Raw genomic sequence first — 26135 nt, 5'->3', positions numbered from 1 at the left:
TGTGATTTTAACATAGGTTTTATCTGTCATTTATGATTTTATTCTAGAAGTTTTAACCGGATATTCCTTGAGTGTGTTTAACTTGCTGAGCTATTAGATAGGTGGTTACACCTGCCAGGTATCTTAGTCAGTTGGAGTCAGTAAACCACTGGAAAGCATTCTCGCTTGTACGGTGCCGTGTGTTTCCATTGGCCACCCAGTACGGCAAGTATGAAAAGACTCCATTGGCTGAAAGACTCTGCGCCTGTGGCTCAGGAGATGTGGGGACCATTGGACACATACTCCTTCGATGTTCCTTCTATAGAGCTATTCGGAAAAACTGTATCCTCCCCATAATTGATAGGTATTCTGCTCATTCGGAAAGTATTTATCTCCAGTGGCTGCTTAAGGATGAGCAGGCAGTGATCACGATGCAGGTGGCTAGATTCTGTGCAGCAGCATTGGGGATTCGCCAGAAACATAAAAAAATCGTTGTAGATCTTTTTCATAATCTTTTATAATTAATTTTATTATGTGTTTTTATCCAGCATTAGACTATACTCAATGTATTTTTATTGTCAGGTCAGTATGATTCAGTTTTTCTGAAGGTAGCTCATTTTAGTTATAGTGTCTGTAAAACTAGGCAGACCTTGGTCACCCATTGATCACATCATTGTCACACATTGCTCTGCCTTCTTGTGTTGGTTCTGTGTAGTTTTATTTTATTTGAATGTTCAATTTATGCGTTGGCCTTTGGCTGTGATAGTAATAAATTGAATTGAACTTGCTCAGCTCTCTGTCTTTGTGATAAGCATTGATTTGACTTACCAATGATTAGTCTCAAAGGTGCTTTTTTGAAAAGGCAACGTGACTGGTTTTTTTTTTCCTTGAGGAGGAAGAAGAAAACGTTTTGCTTCTCATCCAGGAAGCTTCATCAATTCTGAGGGTGGTGTCAACTGTCCGTACCTATCCTTCCATCTCCCCACTATCAGAACTGATGAAGCTTCTTGGATGAGAAGCAAAATGTTTTCTTCAAGGGAAAAAAAAACCAACAGCCCGGTTGCCTTTTGAAAAAACACCTTTGAGAGAACTGCGACCTGGTCGACTGAGAACGTCCACAGACATTTATCAATGGTTCGATTGAAAAGAGAAATTATATATCCAGAGGTTCTTAAAAAAAAAAGAAGAAGAAGAATCATTGGCTTGTGAATTTCCCACAGGCATTTCCTTGTTCCTGGATGAACAGAAGTGTCAAACACGATCACCTTCTGATCTGATCCAGTAGCTTTTTTTTTTTTTTGATTGACACGTTTGACTCTAGATTTCCGTGAGTTGGGTGTGACCCACGTCAGAGCCACGTGGCAATTTTTGACCCATGGACAAAGCAACGATTAAATAATTAGCTCAGTGGTAATGATATTGAAAGTTTAATTGCCTTGTCATGCAATCTTGGTCTTGCCTTGCCTTGGCCTGGGTGTCACGCAAAAAACATTAGCGCAACCCTTGACCCGAAATGGTTTCATGCCCTTGTTTGGAAGTGTGTGTTCTTTTGCTCAACTGCAACCTCTTCCCCCATTTGCTATCTGCAAGAGCCCTGCGGCTATTATCTGCACAATACTGAAAATGAAATACAGAAGGTTAGATAAATGCTCAAAAGTGCAATTAGGAAGACAGCAATCCCTTCCTTCTTCATTGCGCTGAAATGTATCTTTATTTTTTTTTAATAGGCGATTTCTGTGATGTAAATCAGTGCCAGAATGGAGGGACTTGTCTCAAGAGTCTGGATCAATCTCCTTTCTTCTGCCTCTGCGCAGAAGGCTTTACTGGGCCTACCTGTAATGAAACTGAGAAAGGTGAGTATGATATTCTTAGCCAGATGTTCTCTCTTTCCTAAATGTTCCAGATGTAGCGTGACTAGTCACCGGTCAATTTTTGTCCACTGTACTGCTAAAGTTTGATGGCCGGAGCAGAGAAGACTCCTAGAGCTATGACGGAGAGATCCAGGAGCCATAGATTGCCCTGTGTTATAGAATAGACCAGGGGTCCCCAATCCTGGTCTGTGGACCCTCACCGGTCCACAACATGCCAGCAAGCGGGCTGTACAAACAAGCAAAGCCCCATCCTTGGGATGCAGGCAGTATTCAAAACCATACCCTTTTTGGTCCCTGGTGCCCAAAAGGTTGGGCATCTCTGGAACAGAGCATTTTTGAATCTCCCCCTAAGCCAGAATTCTTGTGAAGGCTGCCTTAATTGAAGGCAGATCAATTCCTCTAAGCTTCCTGTGCTGAAGAGGGCAGCCCAGGAAATCTGAACAGCCCATAGGACGATTTCTTTAGGGATTAAATACAAGCTGCAATCTCTGGGCTCCTTTTCCCCCACTAATGGGCCAAGCCACCAACTTTGGTATATTCCTGCATCCGTTTTGGTTTTCTAATCAGATCTGATGGAGGTTTACAACGTGTCATTTGTCTGGAAATGATAGCCACACCAAAGGCCATTAGAATATGTGAATCATCGTTGCTCTTAAATTTAGGATTCAGCTGCTGTTCATTCTTTCTTCTGAATTAAGAGGCAGGCAAGGGGAAGAGGGCGATGCTGCTGCTTTGGGTTCTTTTAAACACAGGCAGTCCTCAACTTGCAACAGTTCAATTAGTGACCATTACGACCTTTCCAGCCCCCCCATGGTCACATGATCAAGATTCAGACTCATGTTTATGACGGTTGCTATGTCCCGAGGTCACGTGATCTCCTTTTGTGACCATCTGGCAGTCAATGGGGAAGCCAGATTCACTTAACAGCCATGTTGCTAACTAAACAACTGCAGTGATTCCCTTAACAACGGTGGCGAGAAAGGTCGTACAGTGGGGCAAAATTCATTTAAGAAACATCTCACTTAAGAGAGATGGTTCTTGCAGAGGCTGATCGAGTTTCTTTTCTTCCCAATTTTCCTCCTCTCTTCTCCTTTTTTTTAAAAAAATAATATTTTATTAGTTTTCTATATTTACAATTCATAGGTGCTTGGTAAACAACGCGTTGCCCAGGTCTGTTTGTTTGACTTAATACTGTAGGTAAAGGTAAAAGGTTCCCCCGCACATGCGTGCTAGTCGTTTCCGACTCTAGGGGCCGGTGCTCATCTCCGTTTCAAAGCCGAAGAGCCAGCGCTTGTCCAACGACGTCTCCGTGGTCATGTGGCCGGCATAACTAGACGCCAAAGGCGCACGGAACGCTGTTACCTTCCCACCGTAGTGGTCCCTATTTTCCTACTTGCATTTTTACGTGCTTTCGAACTGCTAGGTTGGCAGAAGCTGGGACGAGGAACAGGCGCTCACTCTGCTACGCGGCACTTGGGATTCGACCCGCCAAACTGCCGACCTTCTGATCGACAAGCTCAGCGTCCTAACCCACTGAGCCACCGCATCCCTTGACTTAATAACAACACAGTAAATTCCTAATCTCTGCCCCATTTCTCCAGCCGTTGATAAAATACGTCCCCTATTTGAAAATATTCTGTATCTTCCTTTTTCTTTCATCTTTAGCCCGAGTCTATCCGTTTCTGCACAGCCCAGCGTTTTCTTGACTATCTCTTCTTTAGATGGTGTTACTTCATTTTTTCCGGGGCTGAGCAAATACAATTCTTGCTGCTGTTAATACATGCAACATTATCATATATTCCTCCTTCTGCATCTCTTGCTTTTAGGTCCCTGCCATCCAAATCCGTGCAAGAATCAGGGGGAATGCAGGTTGCTTCCCAATCGGGGTGATGCCTTCAGCGAATACATGTGCATATGTCGTCCTGGGTACAATGGCAAACACTGCCAGTACAGTGAGTATGGTTGTCTTCTGGAAAGAGATCACACAGGCCACACGAGAGCAGCTTCTGCTAGTTTTGAACCAGTCTCCGAGAAGTTCACAAAACCAAGGGCATTCCTACCCAACCCACTCGGGTCCATCCAGAAAATGTCAAACCGTTTGTGTGCCATTTTTGCCACCTACAAGACTCAGCAAGAGCCTCTCCTCTCCTCGTGGCATCGATGATATGTGAAACCTGACAATGAGCCGGTGTTTCGGATTCCCGCGTCCTTCATCTTATCTCCTTGTGTTTCTATTTTGCAGTGAAAGAAAGGGCATTTTGGGATAGGATGCTCCTCCTTTGCGATAGGCCAAGTTAAGAAACAGTCACCATTGGGATTGCAGGAATATCTTTTATGGTAGTAGAATCTTGAACGCAGTCTCAGGTCTCTGTCTCTCTGTCTGCGACCAAACAAAATAAACACCATGTTATTTTTGAGTTCTCACGTGGGATCCGTGGCCTTGGTTGTTTTCTTGCAGACATTTCATTACCCAAACTAGGAAACATCATCAATGCTAGTAGGCAGTGAGGAGGAGGAGGAGGAGGAGGAGGAGGAGAAGGAGAAGAAGAAGAAGAAGAAGAAGAAGAAGAAGAAGAAGAAGAAGAAGAAGAAGAAGAAGAAGAAGAAGAAGAGGAGGAGGAGGAGGAGGAGGAGGAGGAGGAGGAGGAGGAGGAGGAGGAGGAGGAGGAATAATCATCTTTGGTCCTCTTTGAGCTTAGTTTCTTTCTTGCAAACATTTCATTACCCAAACTAGGTAACATCATCAGTGCTAGGCTTTTCTCATGTTGTCTTCTTTTTAGGACTGAGTCATCTTTTCTGAAAGCCATCCCCCACTCCTCATGGTCTCTTTCATCCTTCTCTATTCCCAAGGTCAGGTCCACACTTGTTCATTTAGGGACAGAAGTGTCCCTCAGCCTTGTAAACATTCATGATGGCGGAAACCATGTTCAGTGCAACGTGGTTAACAAAGCTGTAGTGTAATGCAATGCAATGTGTTGTACCCTCAAGAGAAAGGGAGAGGGAGAGAGAGGGAGGGAGGGAGGGAGAGAGAGAGAGAGAGAGAGAGAGAGAGAGAGATTGTTGTGTGACAGACCTGACTTTTGCCTTCTTAACAGCTAGTTATACAACTAACAAAGAATGACCTTGAAGGACCCCCCCACTTTTTTTTCAATCATAAAACATGAAGCTTTAGTTGTCCTCTTGTTATTTCCCAAACCATCAGTTTGGAACAAAAGAGCAGGAACATGAAGTCCAAACTAAACATTTTCTGGATTTTCCAGAAAATAATGAAGACGCAACATGACGTCCTTCTAAATGAATATCGTGTGTGATATGAACCAGTGCTGTGTTTTAAGCCACAGACTGTTAACCTTTTTTTAAAAAAAATAATGGAACGTGTTGGACTGTAGTCCTAAATCTTACTAGGCAGGGCTTGATCTGACTCTCTTGAAAGGTTAAGATTTGGGCGTTAAAGCCGGGAGTGATGGTGCCGCATCTGTTCTTTCCTTTTGCCATAGATGTGAATGAATGCCTTTCTCAGCCCTGCAAGAATGGGGGGACTTGCCTGGATCTGAAGGGCAGCTATGACTGTAAATGCCCCTTGGCCTATGTGGGGAAGACCTGCCAGCTGCGTAAGTCTTTGGTCCACCTGATAGTGAGTTGGAAGAGAGTTAAGAAATGAAGAAGGCTCAGAGCACCATGGCTGGATCTGTCTGCACTGGGAAGACAGGATATTTTTCAGGCAAAGGTCACCTGCATTGGCCCGAGGGCTGCAATTCCTGCCGTCCAAGGAATGCTGAATGCCCATAAGTTTAAAGTTTCCTTGGATCTTAATTCCTGGTGGATTTTGTGGAAATCTCCAGGCAGTTTTCAAGATTGCAATGGATGCTTCCGCTCGGATGATTTTTGATTTTGCAGGCTAGTAGTTCTCACTGTCCTTTCTCCTATCCAAGCACTAAGCAGGTCTGACCCAGCTTGATTTCAGACCTTCACAATCTCCTCTTTGCCTTCCCCACCTCTGTGCTTGTCTCTCTAAACTACTGAACAGCAGTGAGGTCACCCGTATGTCTCTGTCACCTTGTTCTTTCCCTCTGGACCTTACCCATCCAGCTTCAAAGAGGGGGAAAGAGACAAGCAAATGGCTATTGGGAAGAAGAGGTGGGCATACAGAAAGCATTCTGTCTGGTGAACTCTTATTGTTCCGCTGATAGCAATCCTCTTCTGAGCATTTGTTCCTGATGGACCTCAAAGCATCCTGGAGATACCAGCAGGCTTGGGGAAATTTTAAGATTTTGAAAGTAGAACAAAAATATCACAGTGGAAATCTACAGATGGACAGATGTAGCAGCTGGGGATTGAAGAGGATTCCTTCCTTCCTTCCTTCCTTCCTTCCTTCCTTCCTTCCTTCCTTCCTTCCTTCCTTCCTTCCTTCCTTCCTTCCTTCCTTCCTTCCTTCTCCCAGCCATTCAAGGTTGCTTGTTTCCTGCTCCCATTAACAGAGTTAGAGATCTTGAGACAAATCTGGCTGTCCTCCACCCCTCACCAACCCCAATCCCCCCCCCCCCCGCTTCTCAATGTCACTTGTTTCTCACCTTTGAAAATCAACAATCTGCAAGCAATTGTGGAGGGGAAATCTTGTAGCCTCCTTTCCCTGCCCCAAACATTCCCTCTCAGGAACCCTGGGACGGAGGAAATGGAATCATTTGAGAATTTGTATGAGGAAGAAAGTAATTCCACGTGCATCTGGCTATGCCCTAGCTAGCAATTTTGAGGAGAAAAAAAATTCTCTTCCCAATCGGCGTAGCTCCTCATAGATATCATCATGATGATTTTTTTTTAAATTTAAAAAAAACGGATTAGGTAGGTCTTTGGTTAAGATCTGCCTGTTCCTCTTAGCGAACCTTTGTATCCAAAAGCAGAGTGATTGGAAAACCCCCCAGCCCCCCCCCATTTGAACTTAACGGCTCAGTCATAAGGCAAGAGAACTCATACACATTTTCTGCTTTTCCGAACAAATGCAAAAGCTGGCTTTCATCGGCAATCCAGGACGGCGCAAAACAAAACAAGCTGCACAAAAGGGCATTGTGCTTTACTGTTTTTCTTCTTTCCGAAACGCGTTTTTTAAAAAGCATAAAAAGAGCTTTGTCTTTTTTTTTTGCTTTTGTTCAATCCCACCACCGCCCAGTGAGGTAGGCTGTGTTGCATCAGTTAATGGCTAACTTGAGGCTGTCCAACATGGCGTGAAATCTGGGTTAGAAATTTTGAAGGACTTTTTTTTCTAACCACTTTGATTCTCTGGTTATTTATTATTGCTTTTAATTCGGAGGATAACTGGAATCCTCTGTTCACACTTTACAGTCTGTTTCTCCTTACTGAAGGATAGTCTTAATAGCTTGGCTGTAACAGACAGACGTGTGTTTATTCGGATATTTATTTAGGGGCAAAGGAGAGGAGATATTCAAAGGAAAAGGAGCTGGGGCAAGAAAAAACTGCTTATTCCATTAAATCCCAAAGAAATCCATTAGGAAGGAGCTCTCCAACCTTTGATGCTATTTTCAGATGAGGAAAAAAAGGGTTGGCAGGGAGATTTCAGCGAACCTGACTAGAGAATAGCGCTGCCATCAAGAAAAGCCCCAAGAGAAATTAAAAAAAAAATCCTCAAGCAATTTGAGCATGAAGTTGAAAAATGGAAACCCTTTTTGTAAGAGAGACCCAACTGGGGACAGATCTGGAAACAGGTGTGAGGACCTGGGATGCCTTTCTTGCAACAGGGCAGGGAGCCTGGCCTGTTTCAAAACACTTATGTTGATCAGGTGCGTTGCAGACACCATGGAATTATATCAAATGTAGAGAGCCATCTCCCTCCATCTTCTTTCTTTTTCTCTTTATCTTCCTCCCTCCCTTCATCTTCTTTCCTTTCTCTTTCTCTCTCTTTCTTTCTCTCTTTTCCTCGCTTCCTCCCTCCCTAGCTTGTATGCTGTCCATCTCACCAAAAGCGACTTTTGGCAGCTTACAGACATTCCCCCACCCAAAGTTTATTTAACACCTCTGCAGAGTTCAGCTTCCCTCTGAGTCATTTCTTGAACTGCCTGATGTGTGAATGGTGCTTCTTTCATTGCAGCCAGATCCATGTTTCGGAGCCTGAGTTCCCCAAGAGTACGTTGGATGATTCGGTCCTAATTTTATAGGACACTCCGCTGTTTTGTTTTGTTTTTAAATTCTGATTCTTGCGTTCCTCCTTGACCCTTTCATTCCAGCTTTTTCCAATGCTCTTGTTTTCTTCTTTCTCCCTCTCCAAAATTCACCCACCCAGGCTGTAAAGATGAGTTGGGCATGCAGACGGGAGCTATTGCAGACACTCAGCTTACAGCATCATCGGTATACTATGGCTTTCTGGGTCTGCAACGCTGGGGTCCTGAACTTGCTCGCCTCCACAACAGCGGACTTGTGAATGCCTGGACAGCCAGCAGCTATGACCTAAACCCTTGGATTCAGGTATTGGTGCAAGAGGAAGCCTCTGTTCCAAGAGCCAAAAAGGGGAATGGAAACATATGGCCATTAGCAGTGGTGTCACAGTGGTTAGAATGTAGTATTGCAGGCTGACTCTGCCCGCAGTCTGGAGTTCGATCCTGACTGGCTCAAGGTTGACTCAGCCTTCCGAAATCAGCAAAACAAGGACCCAGATTGTTGAGCACAGTATGCTGGCTTTGTAAACTGCTTGGAGAGGGCTGTAAAGCACTCTGAAACGGTATGTTAGGCTTTTAAATGGGACATAATCTTATGCAGAATTGACTTGGGAGGCCGGTGTGTGGTGTAGTGGGTTCACATGGTGTGGTGGGATGGAGGGTTTGTTGTCACTGTGTGTTGGGGGGAGAGAGCACGAGGGGAGGCTCAGCTAATCTCAATGTACACATGTTGTACTTTGACAATAAAGGTTTATTTATTTTATTTATTTATATAAGTCTAAATACTATTGCTATTGCTATTATCTCTGTATGAACTGGCCTCAGAGCCATGTCATGATTATGACACGACACGACAGTGAGATGACACAGTGGATTCTTCACCCAACCTGCAGCCACCCTGGGACATGCAACTATTAGCAGATAGTAGTTGTAGGTTCCAGGTCAGGGATGTCAAACTGCCAGCCCATGGGCCGGATGCATCATGCCAAAACCGTGCCCACCCCAGCTCCGGCAATGGGGGAAAAGTCACGATATGTCGCGACACATCACATGACGTGGCGAATTTGACACCCCTGGTCTAAGTGTGGTTAGATCGCAGCGCCTTGTATCTTTTTAGTTGAACAAGCCTGCTAAGACCGATGAAGTTAAAGAACATCTGGAGAACTACACATGCCTGCTAAGATTAAAGTTCTTTTTATGCTTCCTTTGATACCACAAAAGCTTTCTTTAAAACGTAAACACAGTGTCAGAATTTGCTGCTGGTGATGGAAAGGCAAGGCAAACCTCTCTCTTGCTAAGCTTTCTTATAATCCTGCCTCTTTTTATTTTAGCCAATTTTATTAGTTTCAGAAAGAGAATAAAATACAAAAGGACAGGAAAAGAAGGAAGGGAATCAAGGAGAATAAGAAGTTAGGAAGGACAAGGGGAAAAAAATGGAAAAAAGAAATACAAGGAGAGTGATTTCCGACTTTTTTCAGTACCGATCCAAATATATAATAAAATAACCTCTTAATCTATACTGAAACAAACAAACAAACAACCCACAGTGATAATGTAAAAAGTATGTCAGTTTAACAATCCTACATTTTATTCATAGCGAGACGGGAAACAAAACTCTGTTACATTTTTAAAAACAATAACCAAAAAGCTTGAGTTGGTCTTTGGTTAGATAGAGCTTGGCATGGAAATTCTTACCGAATTTTTCATTTTCTGGTAATAGTTCATGTTACTTTATATTTCTAGATGGCATTGGCTTTCTTTTAAAAACAAACAAACAGATCCTTGCCCTGGGGAGATTACCATTGAACCTTGTCTAATGGAAATTACTGTACTGAGCTAATTAACAAAACAATGCACATATGCAGAACAGACTCAAAGAATAATGTCACTTCAATACAGTCTTAAGTTTTGACACAGGATCAAATACTTGGTTTTGCTGTTTTCATTTGGCTTTTTCCAGGAAATTTGATTCCTTCTGCCTCTTTTAAAGTCCTTCACCGCCCCCCCCCTCTTTTTTTTTATTCCATGCAGATCAATCTGTTGAAAACAATGTTCATCTCTGGGGTTGTTACTCAAGGGGCAAGCCGTGGAGGATTCTCAGAGTTTGTTGAGACCTACAAAATTTCCTACAGTCTAGATGGACAAGTATTTGAATTCTACAAAGATGAGAATCAAACCCGCGAAAAGGTGGGTAAGAGAGAGTGGCTGAAGGCGAAAGAAGGAAAGGAAAACAAAGGAATTATTTCAAACCATGCTTAGGATACGTAAACATTTTGGAACGATCAGAGTTGCTTTATTTACATGTTATCCTTTCAAGAGCATAACGTTGGACGCCAAAGCATTATCAGATGTGCTACAAAGTGGAGACCTTTGGCTTCCTTTAACTCTTGGTTAATTCTTCCCTTAATTCTTGTATCCAGTGAAGCAGAAGCCTAAAGGCTTCTCACACAAAGAGGAATATCTCTTCTTTTCTCTCCTCCCCTCCCCTTCTCTTCCTGTTTCTTTCCTTCCTTCCTTATTTCCTCCCTCCCTCTTCCTGTTTCCTTCCTTCCTTCCATCCTCCCTCTCTCCTGCCCCGTCTCTCCTCCCCTCTCCCCTTCCTCTTCTCTTCCTGTTTCCTCCCTCCCTCCTTCCCTCTGTCTTTCCTCCCCTCCCCTTCTCTTCCTGTTTCTTTCCTTCCTTCCTTATTTCCTCCCTCCCTCTTCCTGTTTCCTCCCTTCCTTCCATCCTCCCTCTCTCCTGCCCCGTCTCTCCTCCCCTCTCCCCTTCCTCTTCTCTTCCTGTTTCCTCCCTCCCTCCTTCCCTCTGTCTCTCCTCCCCTCCCCTTCTCTTCCTGTTTCTTTCCTTCCTTCCTTATTTCCTCCCTCCCTCTTCCTGTTTCCTCCCTTCCTTCCATCCTCCCTCTCTCCTTTCCCGTCTCTCCTCCCCTCTCCCCTTCCTCTTCTCTTCCTGTTTCCTCCCTCCCTCCTTCCCTCTGTCTCTCCTCCCCTCCCCTTCTCTTCCTGTTTCTTTCCTTCCTTCCTTATTTCCTCCCTCCCTCTTCCTGTTTCCTCCCTTCCTTCCATCCTCCCTCTCTCCTTTCCCGTCTCTCCTCCCCTCTCCCCTTCCTCTTCTCTTCCTGTTTCCTCCCTCCCTCCTTCCCTCTGTCTCTCTTCCCCTCCCCGTCTCTTCCTGTTTCTTTCTTTCCTTCCTTATTTCTTCCCTCCCTCTTCCTGTTTCCTCCCTTCCTTTCATCCTCCCTCTCTCCTGCCCCGTCTCTCCTCCCCTCTCCCCTTCCTCTTCTCTTCCTGTTTCCTCCCTCCCTCCCTCCTTCCCTCTGTCTCTCCCCCTCCCCTTCTCTTCCTGTTTCTTTCCTTCCTTCCTTATTTCCGCCCTCCATCTTCCTGTTTCCTTCCTTCCTTCTTTCCTTCCCTCCCTTTCTGTCTCACACGTAGTAAAAAGCTTCCCATCAGGAACATGTATGAAGTTGCATGTGTAAAGGAAGCAGTATGATTTGCATTTAAAAGAGGGGAAAGGTCTTGGCAATTTATCTGAGCAATTGTTGTAAATTATTGTAAGATGTATAGAAATTATTTCTATTTTATGAAATATTATAAATGTACAAGGGGAGAAAATGTTCTGCGATTGTTTTTCTCAAACCCCTGGAAGGGGTTTTTTGGGGGGTGGGTGTGCGCGCGCGCACGTGCACCTTTGAGTCTGTTAATTCCTGGCAACTGCCTGGATAGCAGTAGTCCCTACAGTTTTCTTGGCAAGATTTTGGAAGTGGATCGCCATTGCCTGCATCCTCAGGCTGAGAGAGAAGGAGGGACCGGCCCAAAGTCACCCAGCTGGCTTTGGGTCTAAGGACCTAGAACTCACAGTCTCCTAGTTTCTAGCCCGACACCTTAATCACTACACCAAACTGGCTCTTGTATAGAAAATTATACAGTAGTGGCCAAAATTGCAGAAACCTTTTGGGGAAAGTGTATGTTTTCAAGTTTGATGGCTAATAAAGTAGTACCATAAATTTATATATCAATGGAAAGATAATTTAATCAAGAATGTAATGCAACAAAGTTTGTTCAATGATCTGCACTGTATTCTATGAAAGGTTATAGCTGAATAACCCGAAAAAGGAAGCAAAACTTGCTTAGGTGGATATCAGGTAGCTTTCCTGCATCCGATTGTAGCCAATGAGCACGAGTGTTTAGAGAGCCAATCAGGTGTCATCGTGTTTTGGCAATGAGCCAATCAGATCACAGTAGGATTCGGTTGTTGATGTCATGTATTGAAGCTGAGAGGAGGACATTTGTCAGTGTGTTATGTGATCGCTATCAAGTCGGTTGGGTTTTTTTTGTGTTCTTTCATTTAGTGAGCTCGTAAAACGTAATAAAATCAAAGTAATGGTGCAAAGAGTTGACTGGTCACCCAGAAAGCAATGTAAAATAGTATTATTAAGTGAACAAGGCTACAGTTATAAAGAAATTAGAAGAAAAATGGGTGGAAACTTAACCAAAGGTGGCATTGCTACTGTACACTTTTCCCAAAAGGTTTCCACAGTTTTGGCCACTACTGTATGTTATGAGATATTGTCAACATAAAACGGGGACAAAAGTTTTCCGTGACTTAAAAAAAAAAAAAAGCTTTGGAGCTAGGAGGTATGTGTGGGGGGATGACTTAGGATTTGCATTGCTAGAATTCCATTCCTATAGACTGACTTTTTAGCACCTTGCCCTCCCCTACACTTAATGCTAATTATATTTAATTTTCTCCCGGCTCCAGATGGATTGGTAGTAGCATTCAGTTTATAGCTTGAGGGTATTTGAAGAGCTTCAGTTGGTGTTAAATATTTGGAAATCCAGCAGTTCTGATTTTTTTTTTTTGCAAGCCCTGACAAGTAAGATAATCAGAAGCACATTTCTCTTCAAGCATCGTTGACTTTGTCAGTTCTTCTTGGGCTTTCTTTCTCTCTGCTGCCCCCCCCCACAATTTAAGTTCTTCTCACCTTCTTGGGGGGGGGGCGGGAAAGGCACAAAGCGCCTTTGAGTGAGTTAGTTCCAGTATTAACTTGAGGCATGTGGGGTGTAGCCTCTAAGATCTGAATGCTGACTTGACCTCATTCTAAAAAAAATATATGATTATGTGTTATTCTCCAAGCCTCTGCATTAATGAGCAATCAGAACTGGGGAAGCTGTCATAGGAATTTTTCCAGCGTCTTGTTTACTCAGGACTGAACTTTACTCGATCAACCAAAGTTTGTGGATCTAGTTAAATTAACCAGGCGGTTTGCATCCTTGCTCTCTTACTCAATATTACAAACAAAAGTCTTTTTTTTTCTTTTTCTTGAGCTGAATGCTAAACACTAAAATGATAAAATCCCACATGCTGGAACTGGGTTTAACTAGTTTTATTTTATTTATTAAATGTATATGCCACCCATCTCACTCTCCCACTGGACAGCTTATAAGGCAACAAAAGCATAAATACAAAAAAAAATATAAGAGTTTAATGGGGACTAAAACCAAGAGCATGAATGGTTTTGCTTAGCTGCATACAATTCGACTTGCTCTTCTCCAAAATTTCACAAAATATATTAATTTTTGACGAAAGGGACAAAAGTAGGATGGGACGAGAAGCTTCTGCTCTATATGAATTGAATGTATATAAAATGATATGTCGTATCTTTTCATGTGAAATCTTAACAAATGAATATTGTTTGGCATTGATTAATCTGCCAGTTATAGGAGCCGTGTAGTGGCTTAGAGGTGGACTTCTCGCCTCACAATCAGGCTGTGATTTCGATTCTAGGTAGCAGCGGATATTTCTCTCTCTGGGAACAAAGAGAAAATATCTGTTGTGAACTCTGCATAGGCATCAGGAAGGGCATCCAGCCAGTAAACACTCAGGTCCATTCAGCCATCCTGATGCAAGGGATTACAAGGTCATTAAAAGAAAAATTATCTGTCAGTTACGGTCTTTAGTTTCTCTACATTAATCAGTTGCAAAACGTTATGTTCTTTAGTTCGTCAATTATAAGGATTATTTTTATTTATTTTAGCAGTAATATATAATAGTATCATTGTTGAATTGTATTATCCTACGCATGTAGCTTACCTTAGTACAATGCAATCTTTATTTTGCTCAGTGATCCGTGCACAATAAGATATAAAAGCTTATGAGAACAAATAAATATAGAACAATCGGGGATATTAGTACTTGATGTGTCTTAACTTCTGCCACAGGAAATTTGCCTACGGGGTTGTCATTAGTATTAGAAGGCACATACTTTGTACACCAAAGATTTGTCCATCTAGAACAGGGGTGTCAAACTGCCGGCCTGCAGGCCGGACGCGTCACGAGGAAATTGCGCCCACCCCATTGCCGGCAATGGGGAAAAAGCTCCGATATGTCATGTGACGTCGCGAATTTCACATGTCTCATCTAGAATGCTGTTGCAAGACAAGCAAAATGAATGAGTGCCTTATATTCTTGTAAATGTTATATAGCACAACAGTATGTGAATGATGGTTTTGATTTCTCTTGAATTGGGTGGACAAATTTGTTTACTTAAAGGTATTAATTATCAGTTCAAGAAAATAGGCAGCAAGATGTTATACTGTGTCCAAACAAGTCCTTTTCAACCTAAGGAAAGGGAGAGATGTTAGATATTTGGTGAGTATACAGGTCATCCTGGAATCCAGGTTTTGCCGTTCTATGGGATCCAACCGATCTGTAATTTATATCCTTCATGCTCTGAAGGAATAGGTGGGTGATACTGTAATCCAAAATAAAGAATACTCAGCTGAAAGACCATAGAAAGCTACCTTGGTTTTTATAAGATCACTCCAACTTGATTTAACTTTTCACTGTCAATACAAGGTGTAATTAGAGTCAGGTTGGGGAAAATGTTGAACCATTAGATCACTTGTGGAACCTTTTATGACTTGTGGACACTGGCTGAGGAATTCTGGGAGTTGAAGTCCACAGGTCATAAAAGAGCCAAGTTTGAAGACCCCTGCTTTAGAGAGTCATCAGGCACCAAACCAATATCTCAGCTTGGGGCACCCTACCTCAAGACTGAAGATGGTAATGGATTCCATACACATCTTTTGGAATGGTCAAAATTGCTCCAAAGAACTTAGGTTGCAGCATTTATATTGTGTTTTTATGGCATAGATGCCCATTTCCGAGTTCGTTTTAGCTTTGAAAAGCTAGATGGAGTAGGAGGAACTAGCTCCCCCCTTTGGTGAGAAAAAAAACAGTGCTGTCTAGAAAATGTCATTATGCTGTCCTTCTGAGAATCCTCGTTATCAAAAAGCACTCCTAGATGTTTCAAAATATGGATCTGCTCAATCTTGTTAGACTGTATGATCCAGGTTCTTGGTTTAGCTTTTTTCTTACCCCACTCCCTCATTTTTTTTGATATATTATAATTAACTGCGAGTTAATTATAGAGGGTAATAGCTTCCATGGCTTATTTGAGTCCAATTGGGCTTTGGGAACTTAGATTAGTCTGCATCCAGTGGTGGGATTCAGCCGGTTCTCACCACTTTGGCAGAACCGGTAGCTAATTTTTTGTTACCCAGGCCCAGAATGGACTTTCGGAAGAGGCATCCACGCAGAGAACCGGTTGTTCACATATTTGCATCCCACTGCTGTCTGCAACTATGTAGGTCAACCCGTGTTCCTGTCATGCCTACTCATGAAACTTGACTTAAAAATAGAAGTGGTTCAAGGCAAATTATCCGTGTATCCAAAAAGGGATTTGCATTCTCATATCTGTGACCAAAGCCCCATAATCTAGCCGTTATGCTTTTATTGTATTGTACATATATATGGAAAAGCAGTGTCTCCAGGACTGTGTAGCACTGGAAAGGGGTTCACATTCCTACTCTTAAGATACTCTTCATTTTATATTTTCCTTCCTGCAGATTTTCTCAGGCAATGCAGACAAATATACTGCAGTGACCAACATGTTTAATTCTCCAGTCATCGCCCAGTATTTCCGAATCCACCCAGTGAAGTTCTATCGTGGCTGCACTCTGCGGTTTGAACTGATTGGCTGTGAGATGAATGGTAAATGTTTCCCATTGGTCTAATGAATTTGGGTGGAGGTGCATACTCTTACATGGATAATTGGGCAACAGGCTTCTGGTGCCTTCACATAGATTTCTTTCCCTACAACATTCTTTTTCTGAACTGGGGATGGAGCAAAGGAAAGCAAAAGTGCTGACAGAACCGCAAAGAGGTTCTCTGGAATCAAAAAACTTCATTTTAGAGGTCCTCTACTTTCTAATAGTCCTTGAAAATTAGGCCTGTCATTCTGAGCACTTGGAACAATTTGCCAGCTTGGTGTAATTGAAAATAAAAATAAAAACGGTGCCTGGGTGGTTTAAATTATCCCTCAGGAAAGCCAGAATTTTGCAAGCTGTATGAAAGATGTAGATGAGCTTGGTCAGCCTTTTTGCATAATTCCAGGGCTCTGCTGCAAAATTGGGGAAGGCTAGAATGATGGACTCTTTTAAGTAGATGGTGACATGCTGATGCAAAGAGGGGATGCTGATGGACCATCTTAAGTATTTTCTTTAGGAGGCAAGTCTATATTTGGCATTGCTCATCATTTAAAATGGGTACCTGCAGCTTAAGGATGAGACTTGCCAGCATGGCTGACTTAAACTAGGTCTTCAGCGAACTTGACTTATGGTCCTGGGGATCTTTGTTGCTAACTGTGAGGTCTCCATATTCCAACTTATGGGGGCCTGGACCTCTCTCCCATTAATTGCTTTCAGATGGGCAATCTCTAAGCATCTTAAAGCATCGTAAAGTTGTCTTGGTCCCATCTCTTTGTCCTTAGTAAATTTCTAGTTAGAAAGTAGAGGTATTCAGAAGACTTCATTACAGGTCATTTCGCACGCGAAGCTTTTCTGCTGCTTTGATTGGGAGCAGGCCAGAGTTGGTTATAAGATGGGTGGTTATGTGAATGTTTTAAATGCAAATAAATAAAATGGCTTGAAATGAAACATTTGCATGCCCTTAGTAGAAAGGGGAAAAAAATGAAATTGGCAGGAAAATACAGAAGAATGACAAATGGAAGACGAAACCATCTGTTCTACAAATGGCCGAGTATTGTAAATCTGTCGAGTTGATTTCATTTTTTAAGATTAGCACTAAAATACAGTCCTCTTTGGCGCGCTTTTCCCTAAATCTAGTCACTATTCCTTGCAGTTTTACTTAATGCTACTTTTGTAAATACTTTGCATTTTCTATATATTCATGGAAGTGTGACTTTTTGTCCAAGCATTTTCCCAGTTCCCATCTTTTTTTAAATTGACGAGGCGTGTGGCAACATTTAGAGGGTTGTGCCTTTCAAAGGCTAACTAATCCTAGAGTTTGGAGATGGGCTTGAAAATGCAAAAATTAAATACTTTCCCATTTCCGTGTCACTGACTGTTGATGAAAAACTAGCTAAATGTACAACCTTAATCTGGAGTGTAGAATTCTGGCAGGTTGTTACTGCATAAATGCCAACCAAGAGCCGTGGTGGGGCAGTGGTTAGAAGGCAGTACTGCAGGCTCCTTCTGCTGACTGCCAGCTGCCTGCAGTTCGAGTCCCACCGGCTCAAGGTTGACTCAGCCTTCCATCCTTCCCAGGTCCATAAAATGAGGACCCAGGTTGTTGGGGGCAACAGGCTGACTTTGTAAACCGCTTAGAGAAGGATGTAAAGCACTGTGAAGCGGTATATAAGTCTCAGCGCTCTTGCTCTTGCTATCCTCTATCTGCATCAGTGATCACCAGAATACCCTCTGGATGTCTTTTGTTGCTTTAAAAATTGATCTTCCTCTTGGGGGACTTTTGGGAGAAGTTTCTCCTTGAAGGCACCCCCCCTTGGGAGAGTCTTCTTGCTTCCGAACTCTTGCCTTTCACTACGTCTATAAATCATTGTGTTACAGTGTATTTCAACACGGCAGGTTGCTCTGACCCTCTGGGCATGAAGTCCCATCGCATCTCTGACCAGCAGATCACAGCCTCCAGCGTGTACAAGACCTGGGGCTTCAATAAGATGACTTGGCACCCTTACTTAGCCCGCCTTGATAATACAGGGAAATCCAATGCCTGGGCCGCCCTCACCAATAAGCCAGGCGCGTGGCTTCAGGTATGTCCTTGCCAGAAGGGATCAAAGCTGGTGGAAGAAGAAGAAGAAATGGTTTTAACTGGAATCTGTGGGGTGGGGGTGATAAAGGTGGTCCTTGCTGTGATCATCCAGCTCCCTTGCATAATTTATAATAGAAAAAAGAACACACTTGACTCAACCACTGTTCATTTCATAACCATTCTGTTTACAGCAGCACTGGAAAAAAGTGAGTTACGATTATTTTTCACGTGACTGTGTAGCATCCCCGTGGTCACATGATCAAAATTCAGAGGCTGGGAAACTGACTGGTATTTATGACAGTTGCAGTGTCCCGGGGTCACGTGATCCCCTTTTGTGACTTTCTAATGAGCAAGGTCAACGGGGAAGCTGGATTGACTTAACAACTTAGTAACAACCATCTTACTAACTTAACAACTTGCTAAGCAGCCAGCTGTAAGAACTGGACTACCTGTACTATTTAAAAAATAACAGTGAGGTTATTTTTCCACTTAGAAAAAAAAAGAGCTCGCTAGAAACCAGAATGTTTTACTCGGTCAGTTTGGGATCTGGTCCATTTTTCAATAGCTCTTGCTAAACAAAAGCATTTCTTCAGTCCTCCTCAAAAAAAACCAATGGTGTGTTTCTCTATTTATGAGTAGCTTGTCTCTCATCCTACCAGCTAATAGTATTGCTTTCTTTCTTTCTTTCTTTCTTTCTTTCTTTCTTTCTTTCTTTCTTTCTTTCTTTCTTTCTTTCTTTCTTTCTTCCTTCCTTTCTTTCTTCCTTCCTTCCTTCCTTCCTTCCTTCCTTCCTTCCTTCCTTCCTTTCTTTCTTTCTTTCTTTCTTTCTTTCTTTCTTTCTTTCTTTCTTTCTTTCTTTCTTTCTTTCTTCTTTCTTTCTTTAGATAAATGAATATGTTGGATTCCTACCTTGTGTGCAGAGGCAATGAAGCAAATCTAATGTTTCAGGAAGGAGAGGATTGCAAATGTAGTGAGAAAAACTGGATAAGGATATGCCAGTTTGCTTGAACTGGTATATTTTAACTGAGTCTTAAAATAATGATTTTTGATCTTGGAGGATGAAGAGTGCCATTTACATTTGGCAGTTCCTTGATGGATTTAAAACACTTCCCTTGTCCTTCCAACCTCAAATCTTGGTCCAAACCGATTCTGTTCATTCACAGAATTGTTGAATAAAAGCGGGCCCTTCTCAGCGGGTTTCCAATTATTATTTTGATGTTTTTTCAGGACCTCTTTTCATTTCAAAGAATATTGAGTTTGCAAAGCCTTAAAACCTTAGCACAAAAGGCAAAGAGGGATGGGAGAGAAGCAAAGGATGCAAGCTCCGTCTGTTCAGTTTTTTGTTAGTTTTTAAAGGGCAATATTCCTCCTGATTAAAAAAACAAACAAAAAACCTCTCTCTTGAATGCAGTTTAGGGTGCTAAAGATTTCCTGTTGAGAATAGCTTGTTTGAAGCACAGTAGCTCTTATTCCCTTATACTTTTCCATTGCTCCCATCTCCCTTTATTTGATACATTATGATCATCCTTTTTATTATTATTATTAAATTCAATATATAGAGAGAGCCCAAGTGCCCATAATTCTGGACAGTTTTACTTTTTAGTTGAAAAGTAACTCCTAGTTAGCTTTTTGCTTTTTACACTCTCTCTATATATATTTTAATTTTATACCCTTTATATAATTCTTACATGCAACATGCAAGGTAACATGAGGACCCAGATTGTTGGGGGCAATAAGCTGACTTTGTAATAATGCCGCTTGGGGGGGGCAAAAGCCCTAATAAGCAGGCATATACACAGAATGAAGGCTATTGCTAAGCTTGTAAGCCGCCCTGAGTCTTCGGAGAAGGGCGGGATATAAATGGAATTTAAAAAAAAAAATTACCTATTATATTTTTTATGTTTCTTCATAACAACTGTACTCTATCCAGTGATATTCATTTATGGCTATAAAGAAGACTGATTTGATTTGATCAAGAGAATGGAATAGAATAAAAACTTTTATTGTCCCTTTAAATGTACATTAATCAGCATACATTAAAATGAAATTTTGTTGCAGTCAGCTCTCAAAACAAATACCGTTATGCATAAAGCCACATACACACACTCACACTCACACATGACACAGAGAAACATCACTGTCTAGTTCAAATATATTCATATACATGGCGGAAAAAAGAATCCTGTGAATTTATAAGAGGGATGGCATAAGGAACAAAGCTGTTACAGTATCTAGTAGTTCTGCTATAAATATTTCAAAACCTCCTTCCAGAGGGGAGCTTTTACTTCCACCAGGGCAAAGATTGTGTTTTCTTTCTGCAGATTGATCTTCTGAGAGTGAAAAAAGTGACTGGGATCATAACACAGGGAGCACGAGATTTTGGGCACATTCAGTACGTAGCAGCCTACAAAGTGGCCTACAGCAATGATGGGAAATCCTGGACTGTCTACCACGACAATAAGACAAACAGCATCAAGGTAGAATTGGGCAAAAAAGTGTTGTAGGATTGAGAGTCAATGCCGGGTCTGTCTTGGACTAAAAACCATTAGCATCCTGGAGTTGGGTCTTTTCAGAATAATTGTGGGGTAATGTTATGCGAAGAAGCTTCTTGGATGAGATGCGAAACGTCTTCAAGGAAAAACAAAGCCCACTTGCCTTTTGAAAAAGCACCTTTGGGACAACCTTGACCTGGATGACTGAGAATCTCCATAGTTATCTCCAAGGCTGTGTTGTTCCCTTATTGTCACACCAGGGGGCAGCACGTCATCTAAAAATAGCTAAACAGGGTCAGATCTGCTTAGCATTAGGAAAGTAGACTATCAGGAAATCCAAGGACTGTACACTAGATGGGGGAGTTTTAAAAACATTCTGAAAGAAGCCCATAACAAATTATTTCTACAATGTTCCCAAGAAAGCAACAGAGTCATTTGGAGTTAAATATAATTTGAAGACACTTGACTTTTATTAACATTTCCTTTAAAAAAAAAACTGGTGCCAGCCTCTTTATTTGTCTGTGGTTTCCCTTGCTAAAAATATCTGGAGTCTGTCTATGAATATATATGAGGCATCAAAAGAACAAGTAAAATGCAGCAGAAATGTGTTCCGAGCTTGGGTTTTTGTTTTTGTTTTTTAAATTTTCCCAGACGAATTTAAGTTAGTTATCTCAATCCGCCTGTGCAGGTCCTCAACTTATGACCACAATTATTACTTATTATTTTACTTATTAAATTGGTCTGCAAGGTCTCTCTCTCCCCAAATTTCTGTTGCTAAGCAAGACAGTTAAATTAAGTAAGCTTCGCTTTTTTTTCTTGCCGACGTTGTTGAGTGATCTTTGCTAACTTCTTAAAAATTAACCTCTTCTTCTCTCCTCCTTCCCTTCTCCACGTAGATATTCCAAGGCAACCACGACAACAATTCCCACAAGAAGAACATGTTTGATGTGCCGTTTCACGCCCGCTTTGTCCGCATCTTACCTGAGGCTTGGCACAACCGCATCACATTGCGAGTGGAACTTCTGGGATGTGACGAGTAGATGGTTGAGCCAAGGAGGGATGGTGTCAAGAATTGGACTGCTCCACATCTCCCCAAGGATGCTTTTCCCCCTCCCCGCCCCCACCCCAAGAGATCCTGTGAGGCTTGCAGTTCCAGCATCATCTCCTCCATCTTTTATTTTTGCACCGTTTGTAAGAATGCCTCATCTTTCCCAGGTTGGGCGTTGCCAAACTTTTAGAGATGGTTTACCAGAAGAAATCAGAAAGAAGGAACTTTCAGTATGTCCCACCTGGTCCTTTTCTGCTCCCCTCTTGCTTTCTCAAATTATAGGGCTGGCTTTTTGAGGCGTGGCTGCCCGGTCTGTATGAGGCTTCCACAGTGAGGCTTCCACAGTGGGTTCCCAACTCTGCACTTTAAGGACCTTTTTTCTGTGGCAGGGCTTTCTGTTTTTAAGGTCCTGCCAAGTTTGGGGTTCTCCTGGAGCACGATCATACACTGTAGATTTAAGTGGGCTTAGCAGTCATTTGTCCTCTCTAAGGCCCCCTCAAAACTATAATTCGGGGCAACTTTGAGCTCTCTAGCCGAGATCCTCCCTTCCTCTAGAAATTACAGTCTCCAGGATTCTGTTTTTAGACAGCTGATGGGCATTTTATGGACAAAGGAACAAGTAGTTTTGCCACCTCACTTTTGAAAATTAAACAGATGCACCCAGTTTTATATATACAGTATTTTTTCCCCCCTACTCCAGTTGCTGAAGGAGAGTTAAGTCGTCTTTGCCAATCCTGCCTGAGGAACACACGCAGCACAATTTTCTCAGCTCCAGCCAATTCCCACCTGCGTTTATATTTAACTTTGCCACCACGAGGGCTGGAAACTTTTTTATTTTTTAGCCACGAGAATGAAATTCTTCACTCACACGCCTCCTGCTGTTTTGTCTTCTTTAGCTTCCCGCTCAGACTCTTCCGAAGCCGCTCGACCTCTTCGTTCCCCCAAGTACGCACGCCTTTGCGGACGGAAAGAACCGAAGTGTTTTTCTTCCTCCCCGCTACCCTTGTGCCACAGCTGCCATTGAGAATTCTACACCCTCATGTCAACCTCATGCTTGGCAGAGACACTAAAAAGAAAAAAGAATTTTCTGGAGGGGAAGAAAAACATTTTTTAAAAAAAACAAAAATGCAAATAAACGTGGGCCGTTCTTTTGGCAGGGCTGAGGGAGGGGTGGGTTGGGACATATGTCTTTCTGTAGTCGGTGGCTGGCTTTGGGGTAGAGTGGGGAAGAGCTGAGGATGTGCATTCTGGAAGTAATTAACCCAGAGCAAAGAAATCCAAAGTTGTAAGCAATTCTGATGACGGCTGTGACTTCGCGACGGGGATGCAGTGTTAAAAGAAGGACGGGCAATATTAAAACAAGAACTCCGCTTTCTAATGTCTCTTTCCATGTACGGAACTCAGAGAGAACTTAAAAAGAGCTTTTTTTAAAAAAAAAGAGAGAGAGAGAGAGAAAGAACCAGTGGATGGGAGGGCGAGGGAGCTGGGGTGGAACAAATGAAAAGGTATCTTTCCTAGACGGGTTACTTTGGGGAGACTCAGAGAAACCCTTTGAAGCTTTTGTCCAAGTGGATATCTCTAGAAGTCCAAACTAAGTGATGGACAGCCCCAGCCCCTTTTGGGGTCCTGTCAGGCTAAGCCTGGAGAAAACTGACCGCCTGGTTTCTCCCCATATTGAGGCAAGAAGCAGATGGACATGGCTACTTCACCAGTTTGGCACATCCACGTTTGCAAAGCTCAGCTTTGCGAAAGTTGGGTGGCATATAGTGATGATGATGATAACCATTCAATCGCATCCGACTCTTGGTGACATGACGGGCCAGGTCTTGCCACATCTTCTGATCTTGCAGTATTTCTACGAGTTTTTCTATCCTCTTATCACCTTAGATGGGCTGATATTCCATTTAATCCTGCAATCATACCTTTAGCGCCATCAAACAACACCTGCCTATCCCAGATCCTTGGGAAGGACTCGATAGGTGAATAATCCAGTCTAAACATCTGGCGGACTGTGCAATCAACCGCCAGCATACAAACCTGTGTGAACAACAATAAAACTCAAACTTTCCCCTAATTCAGCCCTGGCCATAGGTGTGGTGCAGCCTCTCTTGATGACTTTTGACTTTTTCCAAAAACTCTGATGTGTGTTTCTTGGTCATCAGAAGGTTTCCTGCCATTGGTGTAACTGGATGTCAGGGAGCCTTAAAGCAAGGATTCTCCTGAAATTTGACAGTGGAAAATAGCTAAAAGTTTCTTGATTTGCCATATGGAGCTGATTCTGAAGACTGAAACTGGCTCAAAGTGGATTTCGCTGTTGCTTTCTCTCTCTCTTTTTTTGCTTTTGCTGAACTCTTGTTAAGCAGTGAATGAGGAAAAGGAATTGTGAGTTTTCATTAGGCTCTCAAACATGGATCTTAGGATGTCAGGATCAGACTGTAAGTCCCAAATTTGATGAGCTGCTGGATGAAGATACTTCAAGTTTAAGGGCCATGCCACTTGTGTAAGAATGTGAACACTATTTTCTGAGGACTGTTTCAATTTATTGAAAGGAAGAGACTTCAGGGGAGTAAGTTAGAGGAGGGATGAAGCTGGAGACCGTTGGGCTCTTGGCAATGGGCATGTATTTATAACGCATCCTGGCATTGTATGATAGCTATTTGTGACTTTCCCATCCAGTTTCTGACAAGCAAGCTCAGTGAAGGAAGCCAGATTTGCTGAACAACCATGTGGTTCACTTAAGAACTGCGGCAATTTGCTTAACAACCATGGTAAAGGTTGTCAAATTGGAGGACCAATTGAATCCTTGGGCATCTTTCCTGTTGTTGAGGTGCGGTTGTGTCACATGTCTACACATTCTGATCTGATTGCTTTCTGAGCCCACCTTGACCATCCATCCACCCAGTGCTTTTAAGCTGCTTCCATTGTACCCTTTAAGCAGTGAACAATATTATTGAATCATTTCATGAAAACCAAATCAATAAAACCACATCAAACGCTATCGATAAAAACATTGGCATAACCCAACCATTATCACATCCCATGTTTATGCTAAAGGTGTCTCCAGTATGACTACTCACTCTTGTATCCCTGTGCGGACTTTATATACCACTTCACAACCATCTGTGAGCGATTTACAGAGTCAGCATCTTGCCCCCCACAATCTGGGTCATCATTTTACCAACCTCAGAAAGATGGAAGACTGAGTCAACCTTGAGCCAGTCGGGATCGAACTGCTGGCAGTCGGCAGAATTAGCCCGCCATACTGGGTTCTAACCACTGCACCACCAGGGCTCTATTAAAGCACAATATGGTCAATATCTTGGTGTGCAACATGTTATGAGAATAAAAAACATCAAGAGGGTCGTGCCTTCGATGGAGGCATTTAAGCAGGACTTGACCAGCCATTGATCCCATATAGCTAAGATTCTTCTGTTGAGCAGGTGTGAACCTCAATGCTCCAAAGTCAATAATTCCCTTGAGTATGGCAGCAAAAGGCAGCAGACCTTGTCCTCTTCCCCACACAACGAAGTCGCAAAGACACACCAGGAGATTCTGACCATTTATTGTAGGGCAATTCTCTTTTTTCCCCCTATATTCATTTTTTTTCACTGGGACAATTGAACCCTTGAGTCTTCAAAGCAACCAAGACAGTATGCAACACAAAAATGTACAAGGAGTAGCAAAGAGTGGGTCAGATGTAGTTCAAGAGTAAGAATTGATTGAATTGTCCTTGGCTGGGGGATATAGAAAGTGTAAGAGTACAGCAGAAGCATCTTCTTCAGAATTATCTCCAGGGGTTTTGGGATGGTGCAGGGTGGAAGCGAGGCAGTCTGGCTGTGCTGAAAGATGCCGAGGATAGATATTTTTGCAGTGGAGGAACCCTGTAGCAAGTTAAGCACTGATAGGTACTCAGAGGGAATAGCAAATTGTTTTATTTCAAGAACAATCCGAACAAAATCATGGTTGACAAGACTTTAGAAGAGTGCTATGGGAACCAATAAGCTCCACCCAGCTATCTCTATTAATCCCCTTTTACTTTCCCAGTGGTCAAAGTATTGAATTTCCCCAACTCCCCCTTCTGTTTATCTTTAGTATTCTTTTTCCTAAGCAAGGGCTTGTCTTCTTTCCAAATGTAACCTAATAACATCACTGAAAAATCCTTTTCTGGCATCTCTGCCCGATGCACTGCAGATCTCCAGAGAATTAAACCCTTCGCTGAAGACAATTCAGGGCTTAAAAATTGCAGAGTGCTTTGATCTGGACCTGAAAAATCCTCGGAAACCAAAGCATCTCCTAGCTGAGTCTATACAGTGCCCTTCAGGCAAATCCAAGGGACCATATTGTGACTCGACATGTTATCTGAATCGAGCCTTTGGGATGTTGTAAACCATGGCTAATAGTTGACCAAGTTGTGTGCCACGTAAACCATGGTTTGGCTGATGTGTACACT

General features: G+C 42.5%; 1 protein-coding gene across 2 annotated transcripts in view; it reads left to right on the top strand.

Annotated features, from left to right (window-relative positions):
- Positions 1 to 22557, top strand: part of MFGE8 (milk fat globule EGF and factor V/VIII domain containing) — a 33518-nt gene extending 10961 nt beyond the window's left edge. Inside the window, exons 2-10 of one of the 2 annotated variants that reach the window (XM_081337322.1) lie at positions 1707 to 1832; positions 3677 to 3802; positions 5348 to 5461; positions 8143 to 8324; positions 10046 to 10201; positions 15925 to 16069; positions 17962 to 18146; positions 20467 to 20622; positions 21534 to 22557. In XM_081337322.1, coding sequence (XP_081193448.1) covers positions 1707 to 1832; positions 3677 to 3802; positions 5348 to 5461; positions 8143 to 8324; positions 10046 to 10201; positions 15925 to 16069; positions 17962 to 18146; positions 20467 to 20622; positions 21534 to 21677 — 1334 coding nt within the window. In that variant the 3' untranslated portion in view covers positions 21678 to 22557. Of the gene's footprint in view, positions 1 to 1706; positions 1833 to 3676; positions 3803 to 5347; positions 5462 to 8142; positions 8325 to 10045; positions 10202 to 15924; positions 16070 to 17943; positions 18147 to 20466; positions 20623 to 21533 lie in introns of both variants that reach the window. The other variant, XM_081337321.1, reaches the window with a different exon arrangement.
- The last annotated feature ends 3578 nt before the right edge of the window (positions 22558 to 26135 follow it).

The sequence above is a fragment of the Vipera berus genome (assembly GCF_964194415.1).
Source record: "Vipera berus genome assembly, chromosome: 12".
In the NCBI taxonomy this organism is placed as follows: Eukaryota; Metazoa; Chordata; class Lepidosauria; order Squamata; family Viperidae; genus Vipera; species Vipera berus.
The sequence above is the reverse complement of the archived record's forward strand: the minus strand, read 5'-3'. Positions and strand labels throughout refer to the sequence as shown.